The sequence below is a fragment of the Diadema antillarum genome, unplaced genomic scaffold (assembly GCF_040938485.1).
Source record: "Diadema antillarum isolate AM-2024a unplaced genomic scaffold, OU_Dant_1.0 seq00000513_RagTag, whole genome shotgun sequence".
NCBI lineage: Eukaryota > Metazoa > Echinodermata > Echinoidea > Diadematoida > Diadematidae > Diadema > Diadema antillarum.
Window position 1 is genome coordinate 436578 of NW_027271467.1, and position 13710 is coordinate 450287.

Consider the following 13710-nt stretch of genomic DNA (forward strand, 5'->3'; position numbering starts at 1 on the left):
ATGTAGGCTTTTAATCAAACTCATGATGTATTTTCTTTGACTGCAAAGTACTTATCTATATGGACCCTGAGTAGATTTATTTGGATCATATTGGTTCCCCATTTTTTTTTCTTATTTTCTAGTTAGTTGTCAATTTGAATGCCGTCACTGGAATAGGTTTGATGGGCTTTCAATACCCAGTGCATTCACTTACTTTCTGTCTAATTTGTTCCTCATTCACAGCTCATGGTTGCAAAGCAGCAGCTTGCCACCCAAAACCAGAGGAGAACCCCGTATAACCATGTTCAGTCCAGAATCAACACAGTGAGTTGTGTGCAGGGTGAATTACACCACAGTATCAAATTTAGTGCAGCTTTGATTCTCTGCCTTTGTGCAATCTATTGCAGTAGTGTCTGTCCAAAGTGTAAAGCAGAGACTCCAACTCTCCCGTTTTCAACGGGAGATCTCCCGCCGAAAGCCCAATTTTGAAAAATCTCCTGTTTTCTCGCCTGAGATTTCATTTCTCTCGCCCTGGCTCTGTGTCTCCCGCTTGAAATGATTTCTTACTTTAATATCATTGTTTGTTGAAAAATAAGCCTTAGATAGCACGAGAGGGCATCTAGAACCGAGCTTCCAGGGCCCTTAAGCGGGCCCTGGACCCTGGCCGAAAGGAACTTCGCGCTTTGCGCTCGTGGTGTGCGCAAAGCGCACATCAAATTGGAGTCTCCCGTTTGATAGGGGTTTCAGGCGGGAGAATCTCCCGATCAGAAGGTGCTTGGGGTTGGAGTCTCTGGTAAAGTGTAGTATGCCTGTGTGTCTGTGTGTGAAGCAAATCGTTCTGTTGCCTTTCTGTATCATTTAAAATGACAGTACAGACACAAGTTTGTCAATGAGCAAATGATTCCTTCATCTCATGCCATGTCCATCACAGTAATTATTAATGTTCTTTATGACAATGCCTCACTATTTTCTCTCACTCTTTCCTTTCTTGCCTCAAAAGGGAATTCCAAAACCTCCTCAAGACAGCATGAGGAAAGGATTAAGAGTTCAAGGAGAAAGAACAAGGTAAATTATGTACGTAGATGGGCACAACCTCTATTATGGATAAACCATGTGCCAAACTAAGAAAATTACATGTGCATCAATAGGTGGACAAAGATGGACTGAGATCCGAGCACAAAACATGATACCTCCGGCTCATCTGTCTGATATGAATTCAGATACGTAGCACTATTATCAATCCTCCACATTTTTTAGACTGAAAATTTTTAAGGTAATTTATTAGGGTGTATGATGACTTTGGATTGGGTGTACATGATGCATAGCTTCATTTTCGGAATGTATTTTGCCTTCTTTTTTTTTCTTTTTTCTTCATTTTGTCACCTGTCTATTTATTCCCGTTTGAGTTTTCGTATGTTTCTGCCTGGTGTTCAGGGGTTCCGTTCTATGAGCTAGTGTGCAAACATTCAAGCAATTTGTCATGCAGGGCATAAACGGTAAAAGAAAGTCACCATTGGTAACAAGTTAGAATTCAAATGACCAAAAGTGAAACATTTGAGAGAGTGTAAAGGACAAATAAAGCATGATATGAACATAATGGATGTTTACCTTCAATGGCTTTGAATTGTGGAGATTACACCACCTGGACCATAACACATATTAAAGATACATCTGTGTTGGGTTCATGCTAGTTTCATATCATCTCGGGGAGTTGTTAGATTTTTGATCTGCCCGTTCTTGTGCTTCGTCAGATCGGCCACGCCACGGTCGCTGCGGAATGACGTACTGCCGAGATACGGTCACAGCCTGCTGGAGGAGGCCAGGGCAGAGAACCAGAGACTGTGAGTTCTTGTCGTTTGTTTGTCTTGCACTTTGTATTTCTGCAATGAAAAGTTCAAAGAACCTTATTCTTGAATATCAAAGCCCCAGTGTAAATATGAAAAGTAATCAAAAAAGACATTGCCCTAAAAATTTTGCTTGTATTATGAATAATATGCTTGTCTTTCTTGCTTTCCTTTCATCGTGATAGTTCATATTTGCTGTGTCCTGATTTAGTATTTTTGTGTGAGTTTCAGCTGCTTGTTTTGATAGAACATTGATGCTTCCTAGAATATAAATATATATATACTAAATCATCCTTTTCATTAATGGATAGCTAACTGCCTTTAAAAAAATCTATACTGGAAGTCAAATTTTATTGAATGTTGATGTCAATGAGTATGACAGGTTGGCCTTGTGTCTTTGTGGGAAATGTAAATATTATTCAAAGAAATGCTATGAATAATTCACATTAAGTTCTATATATTGTGTGCACCTACCATAAACATTAGTATGTATTCATTGGAATGTGGCAACCTGCCTGAGATGCTTCCCTTGAGGGTGACACGACATTTGCTCCTGAGACAATTGCTTTGGTCTTATAAAGACATAGGGTTACAGGGTTGTGATAGGGTTTTAGGTTTAGTTTGATGTAAGGATTAGGATTAGGGTTAGGGTTATGTTTGTGGGTATAATTCATGTTTGGCTTTAATAGCATGCAGATATTTCATTGGAGCAGTTGTTGCAGGAGCAAATGTCATGAAACTGTGTACGAGATGGAGTTAGCCCTCTGTGGGTGAGAGTTTGATTCCAAGGATCAGGGTCATAGTATGTAGTGCATTTTGTGTCCACTTTGGTAAATACTCTCTGCAAACTCCTCAGTTTGTAGACTGGTGGTACTCCAGTTTAAGGGTAATTGGCCATTTTAAGGCATTGATTTTGTAGTCAATGTCACTTGGAGTGAACTCTGCCATGATTAAAAACACTTTGAAAACCCTTGTCATTATGATAAAAACTCAAACAAAATCTCTCGATCCTCCCTTTTTCTTCATAGGAATGAAATCCTGGGAGACATGCAAGAACAGATATCATATTTGGAGCAGGAGAAAGAAATGCTTCAGGAACAGGTGAGACATGATGCAAATAGAGCAGTCCTCTATATGTTTTGTGCTTGCCTATAAAAGAAAAATTAAAAAGATTGGTTCTGACAATCGCGAGAGATTGCCCAAGGCTCGTTCAACAAAGCAGTATATATCTACACCAATTTTGCTTGAACCGCTGAAATGTATTTCATTTGAAGAGGTTGATAAGGGAGTTTTGTAACTGTATTCTGAGTTATCTGCATAACTTCCATGTTTCTGTGATATTAGTGTGACTAACAAAAGACATGGCAAGGGAATATGCAAGTTATGCTGAGTCGAGGGGAAGGTGCATTCCAATGTCTTTTGTTAAACATATCGGTACTTTAACAATGATTGACAGATGAGATCACAACAGGAATATTGGTTTGGAAGGATTTTTTTGTGGGCATATCCAAGTAATTTGAAGAAAAATTGAAGAAAAATTATTTAAAAATATATGGAATGTTTCTAGATATTTGTTTCACCGCAAAAGTGATGTTGAGGATATCATAAATCAACACAAATCAACGTGCATTTGTATTTCAGGGAACTTTTAAGTCATTTTCAGTTGAATTCCCACATAGTTACTGTCAAGCATATATTGTAGTCTTGAACTGAGCCCCAGACATACTTGTAAGAGATATATATCTCATTTTTGAAAGAAGAGACAGTTATCTAATGCAATACCAGTACAGTTATCATGCTTTCTAGTCACAAACTTACAAGTGCCTGAATCCAGCTGTGATAGTAGGAATATTGAATGAACAACCTAAAACTTCTGTGGTCACTAAAATTGATCTTGCAAGCATTACATGATATGATCCAAAAAATGTAATGACAGAGCCATTTTACATATATGTGCATATTATGTGCAGTTAGTGGGATAGTTTTCCTGTATTCAAAATGACAGAGAAGTCTATAGTGTGGTCGTGGTAATGAGTGTATGCATTAAATTCCTTGTAGATATACACCTATAGAAAGGCATGGGGAAACTTAATATGTAAGATGATAATTACAAGACTGAAACTCAAAATATTGTTTATTCTAAGATGGTTGGTGGTATAGGATAGTGATCTTTGCCATTCTGTGGCGTTGTGCCAGTCATTGATTACTTTTGTATGTTGAAGTGTGTAATATTTGTGTACTGTGAGAACAGTCAAGCTTGATGCAATAGCTAAAATTAAATTGCTAAATCTTTGTTAATATGTAATTTCACTTGCCTCATGTATGTCATACCCATATATTGTGAGAAGTTCTTCTGTAGGACCACTTGCAGAGCTTCCAAGCAATGCACATTTTTGTATGTATTTTCTTCACCCAGTATTAGTCGATATGATTTTGAAATGCAGAATATTGCTTTCCTGAAATTTGATTTAGATGCTGCTACTATCATCTGTCATTTTCATTGAATAATTTAAAGAGGATTCCCTTCCACACTTTCAAAAATGATATTAATAATACAAACCATGCTCTGTCACTTGCAGATCAGAATCAAGGAGCTCGACCATGAAGAAGTGCTTTTGAGATTGAAAGAGCAAATGTCAGCAGGTCAAAGGTCAGAATGCTAGATCAATCGTGCGAGTGATTTTTTATTATTTTTTTTTTATAATGTGCATATTTATTGTTGCCTCATGTGTTATGACGTGAGATGTTTTCAACTACGGTACACAGCAAAGCTCTTTTTTTCTTTTTCTTTTTCTTTTTTTGTATGCCTCCTTGGAATGAGATTTGGAGCTCACCAAGCACAAATGATTGCTGACTGCTAGTATAGTCACTCATTTTACATTTGATGATATTGTGAAGTTAAGATTTGCCATTCTTTATCATACTGGACCAAGGTTCTTCCTGTAGTATGTGCTGTGAAATGAAAAAAAAAAAATGATATGAAAAATCAAACAAAATTTGCTTGATTCTTGTGCTGATCATGAAATTTCAGGAAATGCAAAGACTTTTTCTCATATCTGCAGTTAGCAAAGAGAAAAGGACAATAATTAGTCTTCCAGGTAGTTTCCCCTTCAAATCAGAAACGATTCATGGTGATGAGGTAGTCATTATGCACTGTACTATGTGAATGCAATAATCTATCATATGCCTTCGCACAAGCAAAATTCATTAGGGGTCGTTTCGGTCTTCTGAAGGACTGACATAAATGGGCTTTTGCATAGCTTTGTGTGACTTTGCAGTGCCTTTGGTGTATAAGCTGTAAAAAATCTCAAAATAGGCAGAGTATCTTTGTGTAGTAAATACTTAGTGTAGAATTTCATGGAATTATGATTGTTTCTGCTCTCTGCGCCTCTGTTTAATGCGTAGTGTCATGTTACTCCCCCTTCCCCTATTTCTGCCATTGATTTCTTTTCATTCTGAGATGTTAATTGCAAAAAAAAATCTCATGAGATGCTCCTCTACTTGAGGTGGTAGCTACTTGTTAGTTTGTTGATAATATTTCACAAATAGGGATTTATGACTATTTTGCAAGTGGTTGAAGGTACTGTTTACCATTGGAGGCAGTGATTTGAAAAATGTTTGAGTTATCACATTTAATGCATATGTGTCGGTTAGTTGTATCACAAAACATCCTACCATATAAAAACGTTGCAATAAAGCCTAAGATATATGTAGATATCGCTAATTTTCTCAATAAATCATAACTGTAGACAGTTTATTCTAGAAACAATTCTATTATAACTTCTGTTCACATTCCCTATATTTAACAATACCTAACATTGATTGTACTGATTAACAGTTTTGCATTGGTTGTTTTTAAGCACTAAAGCTTGGTTTTAGTTTCATCTGCAAATGGTAAATAATGCCTTTGAACTTCCAATAGACAACCACAGTGATGAATGAGAAATGTTACACTGTTTGCAGAAGAAAAATTAGTTATTTTCTACCATAGAGATGATATTTGATGCATTTGTGTCTCATACAGGAGGCAATATTTTCTCAAGTTGCTGATTTCATAAATTTCAGGTGGCTTTCATAATGTGCAGAAATGAAAACACTGCAAAATATACTGTGTATACAGTACCTTCAACCCAGTACAACATTTGAAATGCCACATTTTTTCAGTAAGAAATATAGAGGCCATACAGTGTATTACAGCTGCATTATAGTGAGATACAACTTAGGTGATAAATGTTGCAAGTTTGTGTTTGTGCTGGTGTGGATTTTATGCTATGAGTGTAAAACCTCATGTAGTGTTAAATTACCCCTGAGTTGACCAATTGCAATTAAAAAACAACAACAACAACAATCCCAAAACAACCAAACCTTTGACTTTAGGATGCAATTATGGTCTGAAAGCTGCTTCTCCAACTAAAGATACTAGTAGTTAGGACTACATTATGTATTTGTTGTTGTTTTGTATAGGTGTGGACCTATGATAATGATTTTTGTTGATTGCTGAACTTGGAAATTAGTCATATGACAAGTTTTGTCCAAATTCTTCCTAATAGCCTTGTGTTATGTAAATTCTTACATAGAAATGAAGATATTATTATCAGTCATTATCATTATTTTGTCAAAACCTGTGCTTTCAATTAACATTTGTGCTGAATGAAGTCTTCTCTGAGTATATTGTAGAATAATGAAGACATTCTTTGTGAGTGATACGCCAAAACCTTGTGCAGGGTTGAACACCCTCGAGGTTCTCTGTAGAGAAGCCAAATTTGACTTACAGCAGGCAGTGGTCCGACCTCTTGATGTACGCCAAAGCAATTTCACACTTGAATGATATGATGTGTTGTGAACTGACAGAACACGATCATAACCTGCGATGATTTGTATTCTTGGCAGACAGAATAATCTTCTTTCTTTTTTTTTTTTGGCTGTAAGATAGAGTGAAGTTTCGAAGTTGTTGTTTGCTTTCCTTTTGATGAAAGTTAAATTACTATCCTGTGTCTAGACCATTTTCCATGCCCTCTTCTTCTGCAATCTCTCCCTCTTTATATCTTTTTCCATTGATTTTGTGGTTCTATTCCATTTCTGTCCTCTCTTGTCAATCACTCAGTCAGTCTGTCTCTCTTTCAGTCTCTGTCTGTCTGTCTGTCTGTCTGTCTGTCTGTCTATCTGTCTGTCTATCTCTGTCTTTGTCTCTACAGGCTATTTCACTCTCTGCATATATTTCTGCCTCTGACTTATTTTTCCTCAGCTGCAGTTTCCTCTTCTCCAATGTCTCATAAGCTTATCCTCCTGTTAAATTTGCTCCTCTCCAGTTGTTTAATTTGTCTGGATCTCTGTCAGATCTCTTTCTCTATGTTTTTCTGCTTGTTTCTCTTTAATGTGTTTTGCATGGATTCTTCCCCTTTGAATCAAACTGTAACTTTTAATTGCATTCTGTCGTTCCTTCTGCATTGAATGTATGCCTTCAGACACACCGCCAAGTAAGTATGACGATTTCTGATTTCTTCCCCCCATCCTTTAATATTTTCTCTGTGTGAATGATTGCTATCTATCTGAATGGTACTCCCTAAACGTGAAGCACGCTTTGTTGTAATGGGATGGAGCACGGTGACAGAGGATTACCCCTCTTCTTGCTGCATCAACCCCTGACTGCACCCATTAAATCGCTCTAAAGTCTCAGTCTGGCTCATCTGTCATACTAATCATGTACAGCCTTAAAGGGTGTGTACAGTTCTGGTCGAGATGAAGATTTAGCTTTTAACGTTTTGCGAGATATTCAGAAACCACTCTATGAGATGTCAAAGAGCATGCAGTTCTAAGGGGTATCAAAAGTTTATTCGATGAAAATCGGTTTTGAAATGGCTGAGATATCCAAAATCAAGGTGAAACAAAGAGATCCTAATAAAGTTGTGGCATGTCGCCTTTTATTATTAGCACTTTTTTGGATATCTCAGCCATTTGAAAACCAATTTTCATCAAATAAATGTTGAATCCTTCTTAGAATTACATGTTCTTTCATATTTCATAAGAGGCTTTTCATTATCTCACTTAGGAATGTTCAAAACATGAATCCCTAACTCAACCAGTACTGTACAGTCCCTTTAATGCTGCGGTGGATCTTGCACATCATATTCTTGGGTTCTGGTAAAATTGGTTGCTTGTCCCACCACTCTTGTTTTCGTTTTTCATTTCCTTTCCAAGATTTACTTTTTATTATTATTATAAATAAAGTGTTGAATTTAAAAAAAAAAAAGCAATGTGGATATATGCATGGAGAATGTGTCTATTGTGGCAGGTCTTATCGTAATATTTTTATACTTGTGAATTCACTAGTCATTCAGCTCTGATTTTATATTTTTTTGAGCAATGACAAACCTATATCATTTCTCTCCTTAAATAAAAAGGAAGAAAAAAATCCTCATCAGCATCTTGAAATTGCTGTTTATAGTTGCGTGAAATGTACTTATGAAAAGACCTTAATTGCTTTATCATTTACGATTGTGTGACATCAATACTACTAGCCATATAAAGAGTTCAGACTTCTATGTTAATTGCCTTCCGTAGTTCACCATGCGAAATACTTTGTTGATGAAACACTGCATTCCATATAAAAGTAAATCTATCCAAATATCTACTAATAATTACTAAAAACTGGTTCCTAGTTGTTACAAGTCAAGATTTGCAGGGCTGCATAAAAATGAGACTGTAAATCTTATTTGTGATTGCATGCTGCTCACCTGTGCGTTGAGTTACAAGAAAGCCTGCCAAAATTAATTCCCCTGTAAAGGCAAATACCTCTTCTTCGTAGCTTCTTGTAATCCTTGTACAATGTAAAAATGTCAATGTACCTGTGTTCTGTGCTTGTCCTGTAGTGCAATTGTCACTGTTTGACCACCCTGTGGGTGTACATGATAGTCTGAGCACCAAGCGTACTGGGATACTGAAAAAAAAAATTGTTGTGAGACATTGTATGAGGCAGACATGGACAAACTAACCCACGTGTAAACATTCACTACGCTCCTGGTAATACAGTGGTATTATAAAATACATGCGGGAGAATGGAAGAGGGTGTCACATAACTTTGTTCATTGTTATCATCCGAATTTTAGCCCTGGCAGGAATGTCTGTTATCTACTCACGCTTTTAGACAAATCTACACACATATGCACTCTTTACGTGATTTAAAAATTGTGGTGCAGGAAGGAACTGCCATGTACTGAAATGTTTTATGTGGATATTAGCAGTGCACATTTATGTGTGCTTGTTTGTGGGATTTTTTTTTTTTTTTCATTGAGTGTGTGTTTGTGTGGTTGTGTTCACTTTTTAGGGGTCATGGCACTTCATGGAGCGCAGGGAAGGCCTTGTTTTTAACCCATTGAGGACGTTTGGATTTTGCTACAACACGCATTTCCCATAGATGCTTGCCCGAGTATACTCAGGACTAGTCCTCACCGGGTTAAATGCGTTATCAAGATGTCATTTGTGTGTATTTGTGCCAAAAGCACAAGGTGTAACAAAGCTGATGACCAATCACCTCGATATCTCATCCCTGTACAAAGTTAGCCTGAAGCTCTATGTGTGTATACAGCTGCATGTTAACAAGTAGTTTTACTTCCAGCAGTAAAAGTGTAACCGGACAGTCCATCCCAATAAACTCTTAATCGTGGAGAGCATACATTGTATACTAATGCTGCCAACATGTACATAAACAGTACAGTACTTTTGTGATTGCATGCCCCCAACAAAGCAAGAATAGAGCGGGAAAAAAAAGAAGGAAAGAAAAGAAAGTGGATACTGCATGATGTATGCTTGAAAACATTTTTTTAAGTGTGTGTTTGTTTCTTTTTCCAGGAAATGCTTGCATGAAAGATGTCTGAACATTTACTCTGATCGAAACATGTTATCCTCTGAATGAGAAAATATGATACTTTCAGCATGTAAATAGGTCTGCTTGAACCCCGCTTCCTCTTAATTCTTTGTACAATAGCATGCAGATGGCATGTTGAAAAGTGTATAAGTAATGTCTTCTTTTTTTCTTTTCTTTTTTACATTTTCATATAGTAGTGTTTGTAGAGGCACATTTGTTTGTTTGTTTGTTTTTTCTGCCTTTCATTTAAATTTTCTTCACCAATGATTTTTCAAAAACATTTGATGTCTGTCTGTGTGACGTTTGCAAAATTCCATAGCGGCATTCTCCTCCACCTCCACAAGGCAGCTAAAAAAAAAACACAATAAACAAACAACAAATCAGCTCCAAAAATGTAACATTCACAACCCATTTACATCTCCTTGTGTATGGGAAAAGGATGCCATACAGCATTCCAGAGTATTGATATATTTTGCTCAACATGAGAGCTTTTGACATTATCGGAGCATTGTTGCCTTGTAAGAGCAATGTCAATGAGGAAATTGATTCCGTCACAGTCTATTTTGGTATCCACCTGATAGTTGCAATAACTGTAAAAGTGGATATTTTCGCACGAACAATTTTTCACGCTCTGCCGGGCAAGAAAAAGATCGCATGCTTTTAATTTCTCAGAATCAAGACATCAACTACAGTTTCTGGTAGTGCAAACTGCACTAAAATTTGAACACCACAAAAATTTCCACTTTTACAGTATATTGCCATGTTAAGTATGAAGCATCTTCTGACAGACTGGTCTACTTGTGTGCTTGACTCAAGATTCATTGAGTCAACATTCATTGTCATGATTGGTCGACAAACAGAGTATATTACCTCATTGTCTCATCAAGATGGGGAGTGGATAGCTTTTGTTTTCCCCTGTATGACAAGATTATTGACAAATTGATGAAAATGGAGCAAAATGGATCATAGTCCCTTTGACTCAGTTTTTGTATGTAGTGGTAAACATTGGATATGAGCTGTAACCCTGAATGACCACAGCCAGAGCCACAGCATACCATTAATGCATTTTTGTAATCTGTCTGCTGCCCTCTTTGCTGCCTCTGTGGCACGTCCCAGGAGCAACATCCAGGAGAATGTGGACATGATAAAGCTGCAGAGAGAAGTGAAGGAGAAGTCTCAGAAGCTTGCCGCCCTCGAGGCCCAGTATGCCACCCTCCAGGAGGTGAGCCTGTACTTTTAGGGGTGTGTCTCCCAGCCACACCCTAATTATGATTATTTGCAATAATTATGACCTACCAGAAAGGTAACTTTGATTCGCTGTTTATCATCTGACTGAATAGATTCAGGGTCAACTGTGATTAGGGTTAAAGGTCAAGTCCACATTGAAGAGATATGCCATGTTTGCATGTTTTTTTGATAAGTAGGTTTTATTGTGAAATATATTGCTTGATCTCTCCGAGTCAGCAACATTCTAAGAAGGAAATCTACCCCAAAAATGAATAAACTCTGAAAGAAAAAAAAATCCCTACAGAACGTTCCAAAAATGACAAAAGTGGGATAATAACTATAACAAAGATACATGACATTTTAACATTTCACATTTCCTCAGAAAACATTTCTCGACCAGTCCTTATGAATATTCAATTGAGCAAGTTGATGATGTTATACCCTCACATTTTTCCATGTATGTTGTATGAAATTATGAAAAAATTGTTATTTTTAGCTGGTACAGGTAAAAGTATATTCCCATGCCAAAATATGTCAGTGTTAACATTTCTTCTTCTTTTTATTTTGGGTGGTTTTAAGGCAAGTTTTATAATAATACGGCTGAAATAGGAGATTTTTGTCATTTCTGTAAATGATATGAGTAAGATATTTTTAGAACATGACATCATCAACTTGTTGATTTGAATATTCATAATGACTGGTCAAGAAGTGTTTTCCGAAAAAGTTTGAAATTTGAAAATGTCATAACTTGCTTATTTTCTGTCTACTTTTGATCACTTGTGCACTGTACTGCAGGATTTTTTTTTCTCTTTTTTATGTTGTTCAAATTGATCAACTTTTAGAGTGGATTTCTTCTTTCATAGGGAAGGAAGGATATAGTTTTACAGAGATTGAAGCACTGATCAAAGAGTTCTAAAGGAGCCAGACTCCGTCAAAGGTCAGAATTACATCTAGCAGTATTTTGCCATGTTCGACTATTAAAACTACAATAATAATATTTGTTAATCGATACATTGTATGTTGCTGGTGCATACAGTGTTTGGCAGTGATGGAGGGAAGTTAGGCTGAGTTGTAGAGGTAGCTGTAAGCATAGAACAGAAAAATTCAAGGATAGTTGAGCTTGGTCACAAATCCAATTAGAAATGTTGCCATGTTTGCGTGTTCATTGAAGTCAATTGTATATGTTTCTGGTGCATACAGAGTCAGACAACGTTGAAGAAAAGTTACGATGCTGTGATGGACGAACTCGAAGGGCTGAACAACAAGTACCAGGGTGAGCAGGCGAGGGCACTGTCTCTACAGACTCAGCTGAAACAGGGGTCCACACTGCAGAGAAACATTGCTGAGGTGAGTATCATATGTTACCTAGCTGATGTAAAGTCCATCCACTCTAACTGTGCGTGGTTCACCCATTTCACCATTTCTTGTTGTTGCCTAGTTTCAGTTTCAAAGTGGGATATATTTTTAGCTCACCTGAACTGCTGGCGCAAGTAAGCTATTGCGATCATTCATTATTCATTGTCTGTCATGTATTGTTCGTCGTGCATAGTCCATCATAAGTTTTTACATTTTCAGTTTCTTCTTTGTTGAAATTGCAATGTACGTTAAAAAAAAGTTTATTTCTAAATATTTTATTATTGCAGACACACAGTCAATGACCTTTTGTTCATAACACTGTTTAGTGATGCGGATATTTTTAGATACATGTATGTAACCTAGCTTTAGCTATGTCAAAGGCAACATCCTATTAACTCAAATTCCATGCCTGGCAGAGTAGTCCAAGTCTAAAGAAATTTTCTTTTTCCTCTTTAATAGTTGACTTTATTCATAGAAGTCAAGTCAAATATGATGGAGATATTCACTATGCAAAACTAGGAGAAATACACAGATTTTAATTTCATAATTTTGCATCAATTTTTTTTTTTCTCCAAACAGCTCCAAGAAAGATTAACCGACGTCGAGAAAGAAAAGGATATTCTTAGGGAAGCAAACGAGAAGCTCTTAAACAGGTAAGTCGTCACTGAATTCAGAAGTTTACATATCAGTGGTGAATTTTGCAAAGCCTGTATTTTTTTTAAAAGGAAATGAAAGCTTTGACTCGTATCATATTAATATGTCATTTCAGGTCTTTATGCTTTCTTTTCACTGTTCTTTCACAAGATAGTTTTGGTATCCTCCTTCACTACTATGTGTGTCGGATATATATGTAGCTGAAGTCAGAAAGGAGACCAATGCTTATATTCAAGGTGATTTGCCCCTTTGCTGTTTTGATTAAATTGCACAAAGATAGATTTAATATACAATATGTCCCCCCCAAAAAAAAAGAAAAAAAAAAAGAATACAATTGGATTTTCGCACTGATAACTTTCAATATGATTAAACTATCTGAATGTTATTTCGGGGTCTAAAAATGTAATGTGTTACCTATATTTTGCAGAAAACCCCATTCAATTTGATCAAGTGGTCACAGAGAAATGTGGATTGTTGTAAAGCATGTTGTGGGTCTGTTTCTTCCAAGTTTAGCACTTGGATGCTCTTGGAAGTGCATATTAATGTGTGAACACAATGGACAGAACTTGGAGGGAAGGGACTCCTGACATGCTCTACAAAGATCCTAATTTCTTTGTGACCACTGAAGCAAATTGGATGGGGTTTTCAGTAAGATGTAGATAATAAGTTATAGTTTCATTCCCTGAAATTGTATTTAGATTGAGTCACTATTTAATTATAAAGTTATCGTTGCGGAGGGTCCTGTTGTAATTTTTTTGTGTGTGGACATTTGCTATTATTTATTAG

The 13710-nt window shown here is 36.6% G+C and overlaps 1 protein-coding gene across 1 annotated transcript in view; it reads left to right on the top strand.

The window, feature by feature from the left end:
- Positions 1–13710, top strand: part of LOC139734221 (protein fantom-like) — a 49436-nt gene that overhangs the window by 2509 nt on the left and 33217 nt on the right. The window contains exons 4-12 of the mRNA XM_071645023.1: positions 223–303; positions 980–1044; positions 1731–1820; positions 2852–2924; positions 4403–4473; positions 7289–7300; positions 10804–10909; positions 12115–12261; positions 12850–12923. Of these exons, the coding sequence (XP_071501124.1) occupies positions 223–303; positions 980–1044; positions 1731–1820; positions 2852–2924; positions 4403–4473; positions 7289–7300; positions 10804–10909; positions 12115–12261; positions 12850–12923 (719 nt within the window). The remainder of the gene's footprint in view (positions 1–222; positions 304–979; positions 1045–1730; positions 1821–2851; positions 2925–4402; positions 4474–7288; positions 7301–10803; positions 10910–12114; positions 12262–12849; positions 12924–13710) is intronic.